Raw genomic sequence first — 23360 nt, 5'->3', positions numbered from 1 at the left:
TTAACACTGTTTCATATGTCATGTTAATTCTACTAACATGAACTGTTGTTCACTGTAAGTGTATATTTGAATCTGAAAGGAGGCAGTATTTGAGGCCTGATGAGTCAGTACTGTGAGCACAGTGAATATCATTACTCATAGCAGCTCAATATGATAACTGAAACAATATCAAAATAGCATTCAAAAGATCAAAGAAAAAACCTAGCTGGATATACAGTAGCAAGTAGACCATTGTACTCACTTCTCGAATATTTAGTCAAGCAATCCACAACTGTGTGATGCATCTGAGAGTGAAATTAAAAAAGTTACACTGGCAAGTAGACCATTGTACTCACTTCTCGAATATTTAGTCAAGCAATCCACAACTGTGTGATGCATCTGAGAGTGAAATTAAAAAAGTTACACTAAGTGTTGGACTATTGCACTCGATTCTCCCTCTGAGATTAAGTTAGTAATGGGGTAACATTGGGAATAACAGGCCACATTGTATTGTAAATTAAGAGATTGAAAAGAAAGCAACAATTCATACAAACAGTTACATCTGAATTCAACTCAAGTATAAAGCTAAAATAAAGGTAATGGGTTCTCATTCAGAATGTATACTGTACTTTGATCTGATCACATGTTTGACTGCACAAATTCATCTGTGCACACAAGGTTAAAATGAAGCACTTTATGCTTTACTGTTCTACCATGTAGGAATTGACACACAACAGCAAATGGGGAGAAAATAATTTTTAACTGAAATAACTAGATAATTTCTGGAAACAGTGAAATCTGCTAAAGACACAAAGTACAAGTAGAAACCTGGGAAACTAAGTAGCTACATATCTATAAGGAATTATGGTATATTTATATTAAAATATTGCCTGTTCAAGATGTTGATAACTTAAAGATTTGTAATATTTCTCAAAATAGATAGAAAACCTGCTGATTGGTGAGGATGGCATGATCAAACTGTGTGACTTTGGCAGCGCAACTACTGTATCATATCATCCAGATCCTTCCTGGTCAGCTAACCAAAGAGCACTTTTAGAGGAAGAGGTAAGAGTGCTGTAAAATCAGCTAACCTATCAAGTGTGTTAATAAAACTGCATAAGGAGTATTATAGTGTTTGAAAGATCAACTTTAGATATTAACTGAAAAAGTGCAGCTCTAAATTTTATTTTGAAAATTTGTTACTGTGCAAACACAGAGCAAAGAATGCATTTCAGAATAACAGTAGTGGTGGTGGTGGTGATGCTAGTAGTAGTAGTAGTAAATATACACACACAGCCACTCACCAGCAAGTTATAACTGCAAGGCCCCCCCCCCCCCCCCCCCCCACTCGCTCCACAGCTAGAAGTAGTGTGAAAGCTAGTGCTGTTTTCTGATTTGTGTGTTCCTTTGTGCAAAACTGGAATAGATTCAGGAAATTTCTGGTTTTGGAGCTTCTGAAAACGTCCTGTCAGAAGGATGTTTATTGTTCAGCTGTGTAGCTGTGACTTCAAAATCATCTAGGAACTAGCAAGTGATTTATTTGTACATAAAAATTCCCTCCATGTTTCATGCACTGGACTGCATTTGAGGTTTTCACTGATGTAATTTAGTTCTTATATCTGAATTTTGATGTTTATCCATTATTCTATTCATACGTTTTGTGGCATCCTTGAGGTCAAAAATAATTAATATGGGAGTGGATTTCCCATTACTACAACCCAAAGACCATGTCCTGGTGCTACTTTGTGTGCTGAGTCTTCCTCAGTGTGCACCGCCAATAACATTGACCTACTTTATTATAAATACAAACGAAATGTGTGGGTAAAATAAGATAATTCATATGCAGCTGTTCATGGTATTGCAGAATTGTGCCATTAGTAGAATATTATGATGCATGTCTCAAACATTCAGCATTTACTGTGCTGTAAGAGTGTATCTTTCTCCCTTTATTAAAGTTCCTCTAAAGTTGGAAGTCACTTGAGGTTCTGTAGTATTACATATTTTTAAAGAGAAATAATAAATCCTTTTCATTTGAAACACACAATTGAATTAGGACCTACTAGGTCCACTGAAGTCATTAAATTCCCAAATATTTTAGATGCTTGCAGAAGTGCTCTCTCTCATAAATCTATCACTTAACTGAAGAAAAAGTATATAAGAAAATACTGTTAAAGTAGAAATATTTTTAATAAATCAACATGTAGTGTGTTAGGTCACATGTTAAGCAATAATGTGGGAGATACACAGATTAAAAAACTATTTATGTCATAAAATATGAACATTCCATTCTTTACAGGCAAGAGAGAAAGACTCTCTGTTCTAATTAAGAGCTGACAATCAAAGTTTTCCAATCCCCTAACCTTCTTTCTTGGGATAATTCTTCTGTTCGCCATGTGCTAGCAATGCTGTCTTTACAAGAAGATAGGAACACTTAAATAAATCATGTTTTATTTCATAATTGCCAGTAGAAACGATATAAAATGTAGATTGGCAATGGCAAGGAAAGCATTTCTGAAGAAGAGAAATTTTTTAACATCGAGTACAGATTTAAGTGTCAGAAAGTCATTTCTGAAATTATTTTTGTGGAGTGTAGGCATGTATGGAAGTGAAACATGGATGGTAACTAGTTTAGACAAGAAGAGAATAGAAGCTTTCAAAATGTGGTGCTACAGAAGAATGCTGAAGATTATATGGGTAGATCATGTAACTAATGAGAAGGTGCTGAATAGAGTTGGGGAGAAGAGTAGTTTGTGGCACAACTTGACTAGAGGAAGGAACCGGTTGGAAAGACATGTTTTGAGGCATCAAGGGATCACAAATTTAGTATTGGATGGCAGTGTGGATGGTAAAAATCATAAAGGGAGACCAAGAGATGAATACACTAAGCAGATTCAGAAGGATGTAGGTTTCAGTAGTTACTTGGAGATGAAGAAGCTTGCGCAGGATAGTGTAGCGTGGAGGGCTCCAGCAAAGCAGTCTCTGGACTGAAGACCACAACACAGCCACACAATTGTTAGTTACCGTAATAAACTTGGCTTTGTCTAAGGATTCTTCCCAAAGATCTTTAATGTGCATCCCAATTAAAGAGCAGTTTCTCCACCATTACAGTTCGCAGCTCATGGTGTCATGGCTAACATTGCTGCCTGTGGATTACAGGTTCCCGGGTTTGATTCCTGGCTGGGTTGATCATATAAAATTAATTGTTGGTGAGGCGGGTGCCAGGTTGTGAGATTCATTGGGAGAGTCCTTAGAAAATGTAGTCCATCAACATTTGTTCGACCTATACTTGAGTTTCTGGGGAGGTGTGACCTGAGGTGTGAGCAATCACCTAAGGCGGGAGTGCCCTCAGAGAGGGCCCCTACAAGGAAGGAACGTGCCATCGGAGACACCGGTAATCATGGGGGATACTTCCGCAGTGGTTTCCTCATCATCTACTGTGTATGCTCACAAGCGTAAGTTCAATGAGTCTCAGCCACGGACAGTTCTTCCATCATTGCCACAGTTCCTTGTTGTTTCTCGGTCGGACGAAGGTCAAGACTTCTCCACAGTCAACCTTCTCATTATTCAGAAAGGTGTCGATGTAATTGCAGGTCCTGTAAAGTCTTGTTCCCATTTACGAAATGGCACCTTGTTGTCAGAAACAGTCAGTGTCCTCCGGGCACAAAAATTGCTGCGTGCTTCACTGCTACACATCTTCCGTGTCCGGATGGAAGCACACCGCACTTTAAATTTATCACGTGGCGTCATTAATACACACTCCCTCGACGGATTGTCAGACGAGGAAATTCAAAACTACCTTGACAAGAACATCGTTGCAACTCGAACTGTCTTCTTGACATTTGACAGAGTTCAACTTCCATTGAACATAAAAGCGGGCTATGAGATAATTTCCGTTCGCCCTTACATCCCAAACCCTATGTGTTGCTATTGGTGTCAGCGATTCAATCATACCAACCAGTCCTGTTCCAATCCGGCCAAATGCGTTACGTGTGGCAAGGATGCCCATGAGGGTGCTTGTCCACCTCCATCCCATCGTTGTATCAACTGTATGGGTGGCCACGCTACTTCCTCTTGAGATTGCCCCATTTTTAAAGACGAATTGCTCATTCAGGAAATCAGAGTGTGAAGGAAAAGGTGTCGACCTTTGCTGCTTGAAGGTCATTCGCCAGTCGAAAGGCACTGTGTGTCACACAGGTAAATACAGCACTGTCCCTGCCTCTCCTCGGCCAACAAAGGAGGCAGCAACGCAGACTTGTGACCTCACCTTTAGTGCCACGGTCGTCAGATCGGCCAGCGCAAAAATCATCCATTCAGCGTCCCCACTCTCACCTGCTCACTCTATGGCTCACCCTTCGTCGGGTTCTGCTAAATCTCGAGCCCCAAAATCAGACACCCGGAGTTCCAAGAAAGAGCCTACTAGTGAAGATTTTTTACGTACCCCAACTTCACAACTATCGGTTCCTCCTTCATCTCAGTGTCCAGTTTCCACGAAGGCTAATAAGAAACCCAGTTCCTCTCCTTCTCCGCCACAGTGTGTCTCATCTACAGCACCGCCTGGTGGTAACCACCCTCAGCCATCTTGTGCGTTGCTGAGGTGCACTGCTGGTGGCCGATCAACCGGCCGATCGCTGGTGGCAGGAGCTGCTCCCGGACAACCTATGGATGAGGATCTTCTGCCTTCGGCAGAATGCCGTTCCACGCTGTCGGTCACAAGGTCTGAGCAGTCGTTGAGTTGAGGCCAACCTTGGTCACATTCTTCCCTTTTCTGTCCACCCTATGCCTATTATCCAATGGAATATCCGCAGCATTCGAGCCAATCAGGATGAATTGTCGATCCTCTTATGATCCTACTTGCCAGTCGTCTTCTGTCTTCAGGAAACAAAGCTGTGTCCCCACGATCGCTTTGTTTTCCCCCATTTTCAGTCGGTCCAATTTGATCTCCCCTCTGGCACATGGAGGACTCATGATTCTTCTCCATGATACTGTCCATTATCACCCAATCCCCTTAAACAGTTCCTTCCAAGCTGTCGCTGTCCATCTTTCCCTCTCTGGATACACCTTCTCTCTTTGTACTGTATGCATTCCATTGTCCACACCAATGGCAAGAGCTGATCTCCTTCATCTTCTTGGTCAGCTTCTGCCTCCCTATTTGCTGGTTGAGGACTTCAGTGCCCACCAACCGCTTTGGGGATCTCTGCGTCCTTGTCCGCGCGGCTCACTATTGATAGACGTCTTCCACGAAGCGGATCTTGTTTGCCTCAACACTGGAGACCCTACAGTTTTGTCTGCCACCACGACAAATTTCTCTCATTTCGACCTTTCGGTCGGTACTGTTCCACTAGCTTGGCACTTCGAATGGTTCGCTCTTGCTGATACACACTCCAGTGACCACTTTCCATGTGTCCTTAGATTGCAGCCACAACTACCATAAGTGCGCCTGAGACACTCTTTTCGTCTGTAGCGACATTAGATGTCTGTCACTTTCCTAGCGTCGATGATGAGGTCACTCATATTACAGAAATTATTCTTACAGCCACGTTAAATACCTCGCACCTCCGAATTGCCCCGGTGCCCCCCCAGTTCCTTGGTGGAACGAGGCATGCCGAGACGCAATACGTGAGCGGTGATGTGCTCTTCGCGTTTTCCACCACCATCCTACTTTGGCAAACTGTATCCGCTATAAGCAGTTACGAGCGTTATGCCATCGCGTCATCCGCGATAGCAAGAAGGGCAGCTGGGACTTCTTTACTAGCTCATTTAACACCTCCACTCCCTCCTCGGAAGTTTGGAGTTGGATCAGACTGTTATCTGGCGTACCTAGTTTCTCCCCGGTCTCTGGGCTCACTGTGGCACATGATAAATTAGTGGACCCTGTCGCAATTTCTAACTCATTGGGTCAACACCTTGCTGAGATTTTGACCTATTCAAATTACCCACCAGCATTTCTCCCAAAGAAACTTGCAGCAGGCAACCTCTTGTTTACTCCTCTCAAAATCGCGAAAGCTATAATACTCTTTTCTACATGGGGGAACTCCAACACGCACTCTCTTCTTCTCGCTGTTCCGCCCCAGGACCGAATGATATCCACATCCAAATGTTGCTGCATTTATCATACCATAGTCTGCATTACCTCCTTCGCCTTTATAATCGAATTTGGACTGACAATACTTTTCCCAGACGTTGGCGGGAAGCTATCGTTGTTCCTGTTCCGAAACCTGGAAAGGACAATCATCTCCCCTCTATCGCCCCATTTCTCTCACAAGTAGTGTGTGTAAGGTTTTGGAGCATATGGTGAATTGCCGTTTAGCCTGGTGGCTGGAGTCCCGATGTCTTAACACCTGCCCAATGCGGTTTCCGAAAGCATTGTTCTGCAGTTGACCATCTTGTTGCTCTCTCCACTTACATCATGAACCATTTCCTCAGGAAACGCCAAACAGTAGCAGTATTTTTTGATCTCGAGAGAGCATATGATAACCTGTTGGATGACAGGTATGCTCCACACACTGTTCTCTTGGGGCTTTTCTTCGTGAATTAATGTCAGGACGCACATTTAAAGTGCGGGTGAACAGGGTACCCCAGGGCTCCGTGCTAAGTGTGGTACTGTTTGGCATTGCCATCAATCCAATTATGGATTGTCTCCTTCCTGATGTCTTGGGCTCCCTCTTTGTGGACGATTTTGCGATATACTACAGCTCTCAATGTACCAGCCTTCTTGAATGACGTCTTCAAGGATGACTCGACCACGTCCATTCTTGGAGCATCAAAACCGGCTTCTGCTTTTCTCCCAGTAAGACCGTTTGTGTTAATTTTTGGTGCCGTACAGAGTTTCTCCTGCTTTCCTTACATCTAGTCCCTGTCAACCTTCTGTTTGCGGACGTCGCTAAATTCTTGTGTCTTATGTTTGACAGAAAAACTGTGCTGGTCCTCCCACATTTCCTATCTTTCGGCTCGCTGTCTGCGATCCCTCAACACCCTCCTTGTCCTGAATGGCACCTCCTGGGGAGCAGACCGAGTGGTCCTTCTCCGCCTCGATCACGCCTTAGTGCACTCGAAATTGGACTATTGAAGCATAGTTTACTCCTCTGCTCGGCCATCTGTTCTTCGGCGTCTCTGTCCGCCATCGTGAATTACATTTAGTGCCTGGAGCTTATTACACCAGCGCTGTGGAAAGCCTTTATGCTGAGACTGATGAACCTCCGCTCTCAAGTCGGCGAGCTGTCCTTCTGAGTCGTTATACTAGCCATCTGTCTTCCATGCCTGCTAATCCGGCCCATGACATTTTTTTGACGCCTCCTTGGATTTAGGGTATGCAGGTCGCCCTTTCTCCCTCCTACCACCGGGAGTCCGCTTCCATCAACTGCTCCATTCTCTTTCCTTCCACTTTCGAAAAACTTTCTTGACATCTTGGGGCTCTGGCCCCGGACCTGCCTACTCTGTGACCTTTATCAGTTTCCTAAGGATAGTACCACTTCTCTTGTTTATCGTCGGGCATTTGCTGCTCTATGCAGACAAATGAAAGATGCCACATTTATTTACACTGATGGCTCAAAAACATTGTTTGGAGTGCCTATATTGTTGGCGACACCCCCAATCGATTTCGGCTTCCCAACCAGTGTTCGGTTTTTACTGCGGAGCTTTACGCTGTTCTCCGGGCTGTCCAATACATCCGTTGCCATCAGCGGATACAGTATGTTATCTGCTCAGATTCGCTCAGCTCTCTCCTCAGTCTCCAAGCTCTCTACCCTGTCCACCCTCTGGTCCACCGGATTCAGGACTGCCTCCACTTGGGGGGCATGTCGGTGGCGTTCCTGTGGATTCCAGGACATGTTGGTATCTGTGGAAATGAGGTGGTCAATATAGCGGCCAAGGCTGCAATCTCTCTTCTTCAGCCAGCTATTCGCACGATTCCCTTCACCGATCTTTGTAGTGTTTTATGTCGTCGTGTTCTCTTTTATGGCATGCACATTGGTCGACACTTCTGAATAATAAATTTCAGGATGTGAAAGCTATTCCCTATGCTTGGACCTATTCCTACCGAACTCGTCGTCGGAAGGAGGTAATTTTAACTAGATTCTGGTTAGGGTACTGTCTTTCTAGCCATCGTCATCTTTTAAGTGGCGATCCTCCCCCTCTTTATCCCCATTGCTCTCAACTGTGGACGGGGAGACACCTTTTACATGAGCGCACTATTTTACTCCACTATGCGTCCGTCTACAGCTGTCACCTGATATATCTTCCATTTTAGCAGATGACACGCGATCAGCCGATCATGTTCTCGAGTTTATTAGTGCCAGTGAGATGACGTCAGTCATGAAGCTCTTTTTGGGGACAAACAACCCCCCTTCCATAGTGTTTTTTTAAGCTTTCCTTCTGTTTTTAGTTTCCCCAATTTTGTGAGTTTTGCTCCCATTGCTGCTGGTTTTCAGTTTTGTTTTTTTACCTTTTCCTAAGTCACAGACCAGGCACTAGTGACTGTAGCAGTTTTGCGCCCTAAAACCATAACAAAAAAAATAACCGAAGAGAATAATACATTGGATAACATAACTGATGATATTTTTTTTTTCTGCATTGCAACACATTGTATATTTGCCTTATTTTCACTGCTTTTATGGAAACAAACTATTTAGAATTAGGAATGAAATGAAAAGTTCAACATAATTGAGAACAAATGGAGAAAGAACTTCTTGAAAACATTGCAGCAGTTTATTCCATTGTACACTGATTACTGTTGTGATTAGGTACTGTCATTTATCACATAGTCCTGAAACATATGGTTAAGCAAGCATTTCCTTAGTCAATAAATAATTGCAAACACACATTGGTTGCTATATTCCAATGAAAATTGCTTGTCAGTTTGTCTGTCACTTGCCACTGTAGCATTGCCACATAGGTTGCCAGCTACTGCTCGGTTATAGGCAACACACAAAACGGCAGGTCTTTTCACCAATGCTGTAATGTGTAATGCAGAGCAATGTTGGAAGCAGTTGCCAAGGGGTATGATGGAAATGCAAATGCTCTGTTGACAGCTGATTTTAGGTGACCTGGTGATTGAGCTGTGGCAGACAAAACATTTTGTAGCCCTGAATTCAAATTTGTGTTCTGACCTAATGATAAACTTGTGAAGTGCAATAATTCTGAGACAACAGCATTGAGCAATCTGCAGAACTAAAATCATGATTGCTTTACTCATGGCAATCAAAGCTGACCTCTATGAGCAAACTCAAGAGAGAGAAATTTCAGGTTCAGCGTTAAAACCAAACTGTAATGTCTCTTTATCATTGATTACATGAAACTGTCCTCATACTGGCTACACAAGCTGTCGTGTTACCAACTGAGGAGCAGTCGTAGTTGGCACTTTGATGCAGATTATTGGCAACACAGGTAGATTACAAACCTAAAAAGAATCATAGGATGAAAAGTAAGAACAAATAGGTCAGTATGATTATAAAAAAGATGCAGCAATGTATTAGAAATTAAAAAGTTACTTTTTTTTTTAATGTCGATTGATGAGATTTGAATCTGCAACCTTCCACACATCAGCTGTATGTGCTAACCATTGCTATAAGCCATTATCCTGCTGAAGATTGTTATATTTATACTCTGTTGATGCAGTCATAAGAATACACTGCAGCCTTCTAAAATTTGGTTTCAAACAATGCCGTGCAAACCTTTTATAATGTAAACCAATCTCAATTCAGTGTGTGATTAGTGTTGGGTGTGAAATATGTTCATTTCATTATCATTAGTGACTGTGTGTGTGTGTGTGTGTGTGTGTGTGTGTGTGTGTGTGTGTGTGGTTTTTTTGGTATCATGTGTGATGAAATACAAAACCCAGGATCCAAACATATCAAGAGAGAAAGCTGGACAAGGAATTGGAAGAGAACTGACAGACTGTTGTGGCAGTTTGGCAGTGGGAAACAATTCAGGCATGACGCTGAGTGCACTGATTGGAGGAAACCAGCTCCAACACATGAAGTGTCAACTATAAAATAATTTTATTGGACTATAGTGTACTATATTTCCATAATCAATCCAATGCCAAATCTGTAATTTTGTTGTTCTTATTTGTGTTTGCATGTATTTCATACATCTGATATGCACAGCTGGCTTTTTGCATGGGCTAAGTGTTCACATAGCGTTTGCCAAAAGCATTGGTCCTTCTGAGAACAGTAAATGGTGATACGCTCTCATTTCTGTGAGTATTCTTCATGCTGTTTCACATGTTATTGGTATAATGACTCTTCTGCGTGCTAAATATCTTTGGATAAACTGACAAGGGAGTGTCCAGTCCACCATGTCGAAACCTAACCTGAAATTTTTTTTCACTGTAAGAATACTCCACAAGAAATATTGTGTCAATTTTTTTGCTACTAAAACTCAATGGAAGTATTAAAAAATTTTTAAAGTTACTTACTTTTGCCACATGAAGAGCTACTTAAAACAGCAATTAGTACAGCCATTCCTAGTTAGCACGTGAATCAGCAAATAAGCAGATGCAGCCATGACAAGAGAATGTAGCGCCACATAATGTGAAGTCTTGAGTGTGCACACATGAATTTTAATCACTTAAATCGTACAAAAAATTCCACAAATCATTACTTTTTTGAATAACTTGCTGTTCATATTGACGGCTAATTTTTGCAGGTGAAATTGTTACATAAGAGACTAGGAAAAACAAAGGCAGTATTTGATGTTACATTACAGACGAATTGCACTAATCGATACTTTATTGTGTTGACATGTCATATTTTATAACAGTTCATGTAGCACAGTTCTTATGATGATTTTTCAATAATGTATATTTTAGTAGCAATGAAACTGTTCCTGGTTTGTTCCCTGTATTTTTCACAAAAATACAAAATGCCTATTGGATGGCATAAACATTTTCCTTTTGCTAGGCAAATCAGATAAAAGAAAAATTGACCATGTGTTTTGAGGACTCGCGGTTCCGTACAAAACCTAATTATGTATGTGGACAGTTCATCTGTCCTTGCAATCACGAATTTCAACAATTTTTGCTTGTTATCAACATTGATACTGGCGATGATTCCCATTGATTCTAAGACTTTCAATAATTTTTTAATTTCAAATTTGCAGTCAGATAACAAATAACAAAAGGAAAATTTTTGTGTAATATAATTACAGAGTCCCGATTGCATTTTGCACATAGTGTCACTGCTCTGAATGCCAACTTTCCCCACTGTCACCTTGTGTGAGGGAGCAACTGTGTGAACACTCTTGGTGTGGACACTGTCCTCGGATCTGTTTTGCCTATCCTTCAGTCTGAAAGACTATGTTGAACCCATGCTTTTTCACTGCCTGTTCCTGGCCATCCTATATGCATTTCCAGGCAAGGAAGTGGTACACATTTACGGCCCTACAGTCAAAGGTCAAACAGGTTTTACCTATAAACATGCAAGATGCAGTGAACTTCATCCCTGATGAATGGACGGAGGGCATATATTGCATAATTCGTGGCCGTTGATTGAGCCTCCAGTCATGCCCATTGTTGCACTGTCAAGACATTCTTAATTGATAATAACTACCTGAGTAGCATTCAGGCCAATGATTATTGCTACCTTCAACATGCATTGGTTGTGACTGTCAAAGATCTCCTTTATGACCATGTCACATTGGGAACCCATGGAACAAACATGCTGACTGGTTGGCCAAGTTGTCTACCAGGATGCTGACTTTAGATAGTGGAATACTGGACCTTCAGTCAACCCTACACTGTCAATTGTTGGAGGCCTGGTACCATAAATGTATGCCCTCATTTCTCAGAATAAACTGTGAACAATAAAGGGGACAATGACCATGTGGCAGTCTTCCCTTCATACTTAACGTAGGTATCTACCAGTTTCTGTCGGATTCTCATCGCTTACACTTTGCTGATCCATTACCGTATCATACAGCATGAGGACCTACCCCACTCTTGATGTGATACCTGTTTGGCAGTGGCCCCCATCATACCAGAGTGCCCAATTTGGCCACCAGACAATGCAAAAGCGGCTGATTTGGTTTTATGTTTTACCTGTAAATGTTTCTAATTCTGTCTGTTAGGTAGGCAACATTGGCCTCATCAGCCACTTGAGAGATTGGAGGGTGTTTCGTCTGCCTGCTCTGATCCAGGGCACCCATGACTGCTCGTGCTCAGTGGTCCAAGCTAGTCCCTGTCCTTACCATATTTTTAATTGTTCTTATTTTTTTACATCTGGCATTGGTTTATTGTCTCATTGCCGTTGCTCTTGTTCGTTGCTCTTGTTCATGAGATTGTATCAACTTGTCCACACTGTTAGTTTTCTTGTGCCATTGGAGGTTGAGGTAACACTAGTCATGCAATACGAGACGCACCCTTGGCATTTGACATGTCCCAGGGCTTCCAGTAGCTTTCTGGGTGGATCAACCCACCCACCTTCACCCATTTACCCTACTTTCAATTTTACTTGCTTCTTTCTCTTAGTTTTATTGATTCTCAGTCCTAACGGCTTCATCAGGAACTGTCCACTGTTTTCTTCCTCTCTGGGGACTCTTCCCAGTCTTACGCATATAGGATGGAGTGACTGATGACCTCGTAGTTTGATTCCTTCAACCCTTTCAATACAGTCCAATCCACTGTCGAGCATATGGTTGACTTTGTGTAGCACATGGTTTTGCAGAAAAATTGAATTTTGCTTTTATGGCCTCCGATGTTTTATGTTCTTGCTTAGGAGTCAAGGGCTGTGTGGGGGGAGGGGGAAATTGACTCTTACTGCTATCATATTCTCATATTGCGCAAAAGTCTTGGTTGTTGACATCTGTACTGTATAAAAAGCTGAGGAAAAAAATTATGATAGAATGGCATTGATTTCATTTAAAATATTTTTTTGTTTCTGTTATGTAGATATGTGTTGTGGAACAATGCAGATAAAGTATCAGTTTGATCTGCAGAATAGCTTTCATTTAATAGGTTTATAACGTAAATATATTGTAAGGCTCCTTCAAACAGATTGATTGAAATACCATGCCTTCACAAAATAGTTTTTTTTTTTATTATTGCTAACAAATAATTGAAGATTTGTAAGAAGTAAATGACTTGCTCATAAATATAAATTCCACATCAGTTCTGTTTGCAGATGATACTTCTCTTTTAATTGAGGATGACAATGCAGAAAAAATTCTGGGCTCCATCATAAGCACACTGGATACCTTAGACAACTGGTTCCATTTAAATGGGTTGTAACTGAACATTGCAAAAACCCATATGGTACATTTCAAAATAAAACATTCAAAATGTGTGCAACTTGAAATACAACATAAAAATCAACCTATGAAAGAAGTTGAAACAGTCAAATTCCTGGGTCTAAATGTGGACGAGAACTTAGCTGCAATACACATATAGACTTCCTATCAAATAAACTAAGCAGTTTTGCATTTGCAATGCAAATACTGGCAAATTCCACTGACTTGAATACACAAAAAATTTCTTATCACAATTATTTGGAATCTGTCACTAGATATGGGATAATTTTCTGGGGAAGTTAAAGTAGTGTATCTCAAATACTGAAACTGCAAAAGAAAATTATCTGATACATGTGAATCCTAACTGTTTCCTCAATATGCATTTATGAAATTATAATCTTCCTACACAGCAGAAAAAATTGTTTGAGGAGAATCATTTTAACCATATATATAACACAAGAAATAAAATAATTTTATTCTACCCACGCACCAGTTGAAATTATATGCAGAGACTCAACAGTATACGATGACGACAATTTATAACAAGTTAATGGGCAAAAACATATTTAATATGAAGCTAGAAATTTTAAAAACGTGGCTACAGCAGATTCTGTAGGAGAAATGCTACCTTTCAATAGAATAATTCATGGAGGATGAAATGATCATTTGAGCAAGGGTAATTAAGTGTTAGATTGTATTGTCTGTATGTATTACAAAATTGTATTATTATTAATTATTATTTATTATGCTGTGTGTTGACATCAGCTGTTCTTTGTTTGTGGTGAAATTTTACTACAATTTGACTAGTCTCCTGCACCTGAATCAAATTATTTAGATTATGTTCATTATGAGACAAATAAACCACAATTCATAATATGCTTTTGCTTTTTCAATGCATAGGAAATAAGGGGCTGAAATAAAATGGTTGTATGTCTTCTGGAAATTATCCTTAAAAATAATCCCAAACATCTGTGAAGCAACTGGCACCATAAGCATGCCAGAAGACAGAGGACTTTACATTTTACATGAAGAATTAGTTATAATGTCAGTGTTGCATGTATTGAATGATGTCTAAAAACAAATACAAAAACAAATTTTGCAGTGGTTTTTAACTATTTAAAACAAAATCAAACGGATTTTATGCAATGATTTGTTACTTGGATGAGACATGAGTCCACTACTTGTTGCCAGAAATTGAATGGCAATCAAAGCAGTAGGTGCACCTACCACGTAGACTGTGGTCTGTGTTTCCTAGGGTACGAAAGGGAAGCATCTTATTTATTACCTTGCAAAAGTATAACAAAATTTTTGGTGAATACAACCAAAATTTTGGATCACCTGGATGAAAAAAATGAGAGTTTGCCTTGATTGCAAATGAAAAAATCAGGGCCATTGATAATGTCAGCAAAAGTGCTTTGGCAGTATGAAATTTGATGGATTTAAATATGAGTTCTTTGAAAATGAATCCTTTCCCCACACCTAAAGAAGTAAAACAATTTCATTTTACTGAAGTTATGGTAGCTGTGAATGAATATTAGATAGAACTTTCTGAATCACTTTTTTGGAAAATTTTTAATATTGATTAAAAAAGAAAGAGTTATGTCAAAGCATAGTTTTTAGTTAAATACACAGTATTTTGTTGCCAGACTAAAAAATTTCATCTTGCCCTTGTATCTGTAAGGCAAGAGAATACAGATTTTGTAGAAATTCCTTGCAATTTGCCCACCATTGATGACTTGAAGGTGTCATTTCATTAAAAATTAGATGCTTTTGTTTCCCTGCTGAGCTGGCCAGTCAGTTAATTGAACTATTATATTTATGGGTATAAATTTTGTGTGTTTGCTGCTTGTCTTTGATTGTTTATTTAATTTGAATTAATATTAAATTATTTCCTTTCTGCAGATGGCCCGTTATACAACACCCATGTACAGGTCTCCAGAGATGGTAGACACTTGGAACAACTATCCTATTACACAGGCATCAGATGTCTGGGCACTAGGATGTATTTTGTACACCTTATGTTATATGAGACACCCATTTGAAGATTCGGCCAAACTGCGCATAATAAATGGCAATTATACAATTCCAAGTAGTGATGCAAAATATTCATGTTTCCATGAAATAATTAGTAAGTATGACTTTACAAGTCAAACATCAGATGAAGTCTGTAGTCAGTAGAGTATTGCAGATTAAAAATATTTTCCTTATTGCTGCTTTCATTCTTCAAAGCTTGTAGTATTAAAATTGAAAGTTGTATAACTTCACAAAGTGTGTAATCCTAAAAAACTGCTCACTTTTGATGTAAACAGTAAGAAGTTCTGGTTGGTATAAATATCTGTGAAAGAAAAAGACAATCCACTCTGGCTTCAGAGAGAGTTGAAAGCTGTAACTAATGAGAACTAAACATAGATTTTAAATATAACACAGCAGACATATAGAAGATTTTGCAGTTTTCCACGGGGTGGTGAAAGGGAGGTAGATGGAGGAGTGGGATTTAAGTATTTGTTCATAATTTTTTCACTGGAATCTATTGTACAAAGAGTAATTAGCATCAAATACAAAACCATTTTTCTTCTTACTAAATAACAGAGTACAATAGAAAGTACTTAGCTAAATTTAATACAAGTCTGAACCTGGTTCATGCATCAATAAAATAATGTATGTAGGCACTTACTGGGAGGAGGAGGGGGGGGGGGGATCAGCAAAAACAGTGTGATTTGACATAGATCTTGATGAAATTCTTGAAATCTGTCTTCACTATGCGTGCTAGTAAATAATACTGTGTCAGAAGGAAGATAGGGGTTAACGCTCATTGCAGTCCCCCCTGTGGGTTCGGGGGTAAGAATAGGCCCACGGTATTCCTGCCTGTCGTAAGAGGCGACTAAAAGGAGTCTCAAACGTTTTGGCCTTGTGAGATGGTCCCCTAACGGGTTTGACCTCCATCCTTCTAAATTTTCCGAAGAGCGAGCCGATTGGGGAAGGGCGCCTTACAAGGAGCGATGTGTCCATCATTCATTACCATCTCTAGCCAGGTTTGTCGTCATCGCTTAGCAGTCCCGCTCACCTACCATCTCTTGGGCGTGGATTTGTTCTTGGGTGCAGTTTATTGCAGTCTGCTATGCTGTGTCGCTTTATGCGCCAATGACGATATTGGACTACATCACCTGAAATCCAGCACGGTAGCCAGTCCGTTGTGGTGGGGCCGCCATGTGCCCTGTTGGTTGTAGCCCCCTGACTACACAGGGATCGCTCTGCTGATGCCAAAGCCGTTAACTCCCCACGTATGCCAAGGAGTAGATGCCTATCTCCTTGGGGCAATGGGACTCCCGGCAATGGCCATCCTGCCAGGTGGTCGTTGCTGAGGCTGGGTGGCGCCCGTGGGGAGGGTCCTTGGTCGGAGTAGGTGGCATCAGGGCGGATGACCCGCAATGAAGCGTGGTACATCATCTCTTGCTGGCGGCCAGCCGCCAGCAGTCTCTAAGCGTTCCAGGGCTCAATACAACGCAACTACATATGACCCCAAATCGTTCCCCTCCCTGGCTACACCATGGGAGGAACGAAAGACTAAGGATGCCAGCGAACCATACTCGCCCCGCTACCTGGTGTGTACGAGAGCTGATGGTGAATCCTTTACATCCATGAAGCCTCAGTTCTTCGTCGAGCACTTAGAGGACAAGTTCGGGGAGGTGGAGGGCTTGTCCAAAATGCGCTCGGGCTCGGTTTTGATCAAATCGGCGTCCTCCGCCCAGTCCTGCCGGTTACTCGATTGTAACAAGCTGGGGGATGTTCCGGTTACAATCACGCCCCATAAGAGTCTTAATATGGTCCAGGGCATGATATTCCATCGGGACCTTCTATTGCAGTCCGATGACGAGCTTCGCGCCAATTTAGAGCGGCGAGGTGTTCACTTCGTCCGGCGCGTACATCGTGGTCCAAGGGATAAGCAGGTTGCCACCGGTGCCTTCATCTTGGCCTTAGAGGGTGATACTTTACCTGAGAAGGTCAAGGTGATGGTCTATCGTTGTGACGTCAAGCCATATATCCCTCCCCCGATGCCGTGCTTTAAGTGCTGGAAGTTCGGGCATATGTCTTCCCGCTGTACTTCCAGCCTCACATGTCGAGATTGTGGACGCCCATCACATCCCAATACTCCATGTGCTCCACCTCCCATCTGTGTAAACTGCGGAGAGCACCACTCGCCTTGCTCGCCGGACTGCAGGATCTTCCAGAAAGAGCGCAAAATCATGCAGTATAAGACCCTGGACCGCCTGACATACACTGAGGCCAGGCAGAAGTTCGAACGCCTCCATCCTGTTCGAATGACTGCCTCTTACGCCGCGGCTACTACTGTTATGGCCCCATTAGCTCTCCCTCAGACTGCCACCTCTCAGAGCCGGAATGCTACACCTGCCCCCTTGATGGTGGGGGGCACTTCACTCCCTGCTGCTCCTGCACTACCTGCCTCAGGAGCAGCAACCCCCCAACCATCGGGGACATTAGTCCCCACTCCTAAGCTGGGGAAGCCTCAAACTTCCCCGGCTCAAATAGCACGGAAAGGGTCCCTTGGGTCCCTTCCTTCCCAGGTTTCCGCCTCTGGGAAGGGTGACGTCAGCCAATGGAAGAAAAGCAGACCAGCGGCTGGTCGCAGGGCTTCCCGCTCCTCCTCCATCCCGGAGACTGACTCGCTGGAGCCCTCCCAGCCAATGAAACCCAAGGACCAGAGAGACAAGACGAAGAAGAAGACCTCTAATGCCAAGGAACACGCGGTGGCATCCACCCCACTGCTCCCTACAGGCTCTGCGTCCGAGGATAAGGTAGAGATCCGGGCGTCCGCTGAGGACCTGGATCTCGCCAGACCCTCAGACACCATGGAAGCAGATTGTACTGGTCCTCCATCGGTGGCAGCAGGTGACCCAGTGGCATGATCTGCCTCCTAGGCCCCTTCACGCCTTTTTCGGACATGGACAAAGCGATACTCCAGTGGAACTGCAGCACTTTTTTCCACCACCTTGCTGAGCTTCGCCAACTCATCAGCAGTCACCCTTTCCTCTGCATTGCCCTACAGGAAACTTGGTTTCCGGCAATGCGGACCCCTGCCCTACGTGGGTATCGGGGTTATTACAAGAACCGGGCAGCTTATGAGAGGGTATCTGGTGGAGTCTGCGTCTACATCCTTAACTCTGTCTACAGTGAATGTGTACCTCTTCACACACCTTTAGAGGCTGTCGCTGTAAGTATGTGGACACCTCAGCCTATTACTGTCTGCAGTTTGTATCTTCCGCCAGATGGTGATGTCTCGCGTCATGTGTTGGCTGCATTGATAGCACAACTGCCTCCTCCTTTTGTGTTACTGGGCGACCTTAACGCCCATAACCCCCTGTGGGGTAGCGGCGTGATTACTGGCCGGGGTAGAGATGTCGAGACTCTACTCTCGCAGCTTGACCTCTGCCTCTTAAACACGGGAGAGCCGACACATTTCAGTGTAGTCCATGGCACATTTTCGGCCATCGACCTTCCTATCTGCAGCCCCGGACTTTCACCATCCATCCACTGGAGTGTCCATGACGACTTATGTGGTAGTGACCATTTCCCCATCTTTCTGTCACTACCACAGCGTCACTCTTCTGAACGCCCCTCCAGATGGGCTCTGAATAAGGCTAATTGGGGCTTGTTCTCCTCTCTCGCCACTATCGCACCTCCTTCCCATGACACCATTGATGCGGTGGTTCAGTCGGTCACCACCGGCATCGTTTCTGTGGCGGCATCTGTGATTCCCTGTTCATCCGGGTCCCCTCGGCGGAGGACTGTGCCTTGGTGGGCGCCCGAGATCGCAGAGGCGATTAGAGATCGCCGGCGGGCCCTTCAACGCCATAAGCGGCACCCGTCCTTGGAGAACCTCATCGTTTTTAAACAGCTTCGTGCCCGTGCCCGACGCCTTATTCGCCAACGGAAGCAGGAGTGCTGGGAACGGTATGTTTCCACCATTGGCGTCCGTACCTCTGCATCGCAGGTTTGGGCTAAGATTAGGCGACTCCATGGCTATCAGCCGCCTGTCTCTGTCCCTGGGCTTTCGCTGAATGGAGTGGTGTGTCCTGACTCCGACACGATTGCGGACCGGTTAGCAGCGCATTTTGCTCAGTGTTCCGCATCTACGAATTACCCACTGGCCTTCCGCTCCCGGAAAGAGCGGTTGGAAAGTTGGAGGCTTTCCTTTCACACGCGCCACGCGGAGTCGTACAATGCTCCTTTCAGCGACTGGGAATTCCAGAGTGCACTATCTGCTTGCCCTGATACGGCTCCTGGGCCAGACCGCATCCACAGCCAGATGCTGAAACACCTCTCTGTGAATTGCCAGCGACGCCTCCTAGATGTTTTCAACCGCATCTGGGTTGAGGGTGTGTTCCCGTCTCAATGGCGAGAAAGCATCGTCCTCCCCGTGTTGAAACCTGGCAAGAACCCGCTGGAGGTGGACAGCTACCGCCCCATAAGCCTCACCAACGTTCTTTGCAAGTTGCTAGAACGTATGGTGAGCCGGAGGTTGAGTTGGCTCCTCGAGTCTCGAGGCCTTCTGGCTCCGTAAAGGCCGCACTGCCGTCGACAATCTGGTCTCCCTAGAGTCTGCCGTCCGTACAGCCTTTGCACGCCGCCAACATCTGGTTGCCGTCTTCTTCGACATGCGGAAGGTGTACGATACGACTTGGCGATATCACATCCTGGCCACACTTCATGGGTGGGGTCTTAGGGGCTCGCTCCCGATTTTTATTCAGAATTTTCTGTCGTCTCGTTCCTTCTGCGTGCAAGTTGCTGCGTCCCATAGTTCCTCCCGGGTCCAGGAGAACGGGGTCCCACAGGGGTCTGTCCACAGTGTCTCCATGTTTTTAATTGCGATCAATGGACTCGCTGAGGCGGTGGGATCGTCCGTCGCAGCTTCGTTGTATGCAGACGACTTCTGCCTCTACTACAGCTCCGCTGGCATTGCAGCTGCTGAGCGCCAGCTGCAGGGCGCTATCCGCAAGGCGCAGTCGTGGGCTGTAGCGTACGGCTTCCAGTTTTCGGCCGCTAAGACCTGCGTTGTGCATTTCTGCCGGCGTCGCACGGTTCACCCTGAGCCACGCCTTTACCTTGACGGTGAACCTCTTGCTGTGGTAGAGACGCATCGGTTCTTGGGACTGGTATTTGATGCCCGGTTGACTTGGCTGCCTCATATTAGGCAGCTTAAACAAACATGCTGGCGGCATTTAAACGCTCTCCGTTGCCTTAGCCACACCGGATGGGGTGCCGATCGGTCCACCCTTCTCCGGCTGTATCAAGCACTGATCCAGTCCCGCCTTGATTATGGGTGTGTGGCTTATGGTTCGGCGTCGCCATCAGCGTTGCAATTGCTGGATCCCATCCATCACTGCGGGATCCGACTCGCCACAGGAGCATTTCGGACAAGCCCTGTTGACAGCTTGCTTGTGGAGGCTGGTGTTCCTCCATTGCAGATCCGGCGCGACCGACTTCTGGCCGCTTATGCTGCCCACGTTTGTAGCTTGCCAGGGCATCCCAACTACCGTCTCCTGTTCCCGCACTCGATCGTCCATCTTCCAGACAGGCGGACCCGGTCAGGGTGTACGATCGCGGTTCGCATCCGGGCTCTACTGTGTTGGATTGAGTTTTTTCCTCTCCCGCCTGTTTTCCGGGCCAATCTCCGTCTGCCCACTTGGTGTGTGCGCCGACCATGCATTCGGCTGGATTTGGCACTGTGTCCGAAAGACTCGGTCCCTCCTCCGGCCCTCCGCCGCCGCTTTGTTTCTCTCCTTGCCGAGTTTCCCGGATCTGCCGTGGCCTATACCGACGGTTCGATGGTCTCTGGTCGCACTGGTTACGCTCTTACTCTAGAGGATCATTGTGAGCAACGGTCGCTGGCACCCGGGAACAGTGTATACACTGCCGAGTTGGTTGCCATCTATCACGCCCTAGAGTATATCCACTCCCGCTCAGGTGAGTCCTTTGTCATCTGTAGTGACTCCCTGAGTGGTTTACGAGCTCTTGACCAGTGCTTTCCTCGTTCCCGTCTGGTGATGGCCATCCACGAGTCGCTCCATGCTCTTGCCCGTTGCGGCCGCTCCGTGGTCTTTGTTTGGATCCCAGGTCATGTCGGCATCCCGGGCAATGAGCGGGTTGACACGCTGGCTAAACAGGCAGTGAGTTCAACGGCTCTGGAACTCGACCTTTTGGAGTGTGATCTCCTGTCGCTTTTGCGCCAGAAAGTGCTTGGTGCCTGGGGTGACGAGTGGCGCACCCTGCCCACGCCCAACAAACTTCGGGCGGTGAAGGAGACGACCGGTGTGTGGCGCTCCTCCATGCGGGCCTCTCGGAAGGACTCTGTCGTCCTCTGCTGGCTGCGTGTTGGCCACACGTGGCTGACGCACGGCCATTTGTTGCGCCGGGAGGACCCACCGCTATGTCGCTGCGGGGCAGCTCTGACGGTGGTCCACATTTTGGTGGACTGCCCGCTTTTAACAGGACTCAGGCAGACGTTTGCGCTGCCTGATACCCTCCCTGCCCTTTTATGTGATGACGATGCTATGGCGGACCTCGTGTTGAGTTTTATTCGGGCAGGGGGTTTTTATCGTATGATTTGAGTGTTTGTCCTTTCATTTCCTGTATTGACTTGGGCCTTTGGCCTGTGGTTTTAAACTGTGGGTTTTAATGTCCTTTGGTGGTTGGCTTTTCCTTATTTTCATTGTCGGCCAACCACCTTCACACTCGGTGTGATTTTAGTTCCGTTTGTCTGGTCTTTGTCTGTCTTTCTTGTCTTGTGTCGTCCCTTGTCTCAGTTCTCCGTTTTTAACGACTGACAGTTTTTATTTCGTGTGATTTTATCGTGGAACGAGTGACCGATGACCTTAGCAGTCTGGTCCCTTCAATCCCACACCCAACCAACCAACTCATTGCAGTGATGACATTGAAGTAGTTCATACTGAACAAGGATAGGGAAAGAAATTGGCTACAGATGTTACTACTACTACTACTACTACTACTACTACTACTACTACTACTACTACTAGCTGTTATGCGTGGCTGTGCACTAATGTCAGTAGTTTTGTGATGAATGAATGAATGAATGATGCTAGCAGTTTATAAATGTCTGTGTATACAGTGGCGCAGATGTGTGCGCGCGCGCGCGCGCGCGAGTATATACCTATCCTATTTTCCCCCGAAGGTAAGTCTTTCCGCTCCCGGGATTGGAATGACTCCTTACCCTCTCCTTTAAAACCCACATCCTTTCATCTTTCCTTTTCCTTCCCTCTTTCCTGACGAAGCAGCCGCCGGTTGCGAAAGCTCGAAATTCTGTGTATGTGTTTGTGTGTTTTATTCATTGTGCCTATCTACTGGCTCTTTCCCGCTTGGTAAGTCTTGGAATCTTTGTTTTTCATATGTGTATACAGTGGTATACAGATGTAAGTAAAGAAATGTATGCAGTGCCAGTGTGTAGGTACACACTGAATGTGTTTATTTTGCTCTTTGTCAAATCTGAAAGCATGCATTATATTGTGTAATTATATGTAATAAATGCATGGATTCATTGCATTCGTACAGAAGTAAAGTTTTGAGGGGTAACTGTGACTCTCCAAGTACTAGATATGAGATTTTTCCACCAGAGCAACACAGACCAACCGTTTCGTCCTTCCATTGCAGTACATTATAGTACCTACGTGTTTTGATCCATCCCACTAACATGACTAATTTATGATTAACATAGTGAGTTAATAGATCAAAAATGCAGCCTCGTCAAAAGCCTCCCATGTTCCACTTTTAAGGGATGATATCTCACTTTTGTACAGTCCTTAAATGATGCTGTAATTGTGAGTCTTAAAGAGTCTCAGAAGCTTAAGAACTGCATGACGCTTAATGTCTAAAATGCGACGAGCTTGTGACTGTTCTTCTGTCTCTGTAGCTCATAAGACCACATGGCCATTCTGCACCAAAGTTCTGGCAAACCTGAGATTACTCTGAGGTTTAGTGGCCTTGAGTAACTTTCTCAGCTTGAGCTCTCTTAGAACCATGTGCAAAATCAGTCTTTATGTTTGCGAGCCTTATCACAGGCTAACATTTTTAAGTACGGTTCTCGGGCTTACCGTCGGATTTTATTGCTATATCTCCCCCCAGAATCT

The 23360-nt window shown here is 44.3% G+C and overlaps 1 protein-coding gene across 3 annotated transcripts in view; it reads left to right on the top strand.

The window, feature by feature from the left end:
- LOC126356011 (cyclin-G-associated kinase) overlaps nucleotides 1-23360 on the top strand; it is a 250440-nt gene that overhangs the window by 26575 nt on the left and 200505 nt on the right. For all 3 annotated transcript variants that reach the window (XM_050006662.1, XM_050006670.1, XM_050006677.1), the window contains 2 exons: nucleotides 919-1044; nucleotides 15103-15328. In XM_050006662.1, coding sequence (XP_049862619.1) covers nucleotides 919-1044; nucleotides 15103-15328 — 352 coding nt within the window. The remainder of the gene's footprint in view (nucleotides 1-918; nucleotides 1045-15102; nucleotides 15329-23360) is intronic.

The sequence above is a fragment of the Schistocerca gregaria genome, chromosome 1 (genome assembly GCF_023897955.1).
Source record: "Schistocerca gregaria isolate iqSchGreg1 chromosome 1, iqSchGreg1.2, whole genome shotgun sequence".
Classification (NCBI taxonomy): domain Eukaryota; kingdom Metazoa; phylum Arthropoda; class Insecta; order Orthoptera; family Acrididae; genus Schistocerca; species Schistocerca gregaria.
This window is presented reverse-complemented; position numbering and strand designations above follow the sequence as displayed.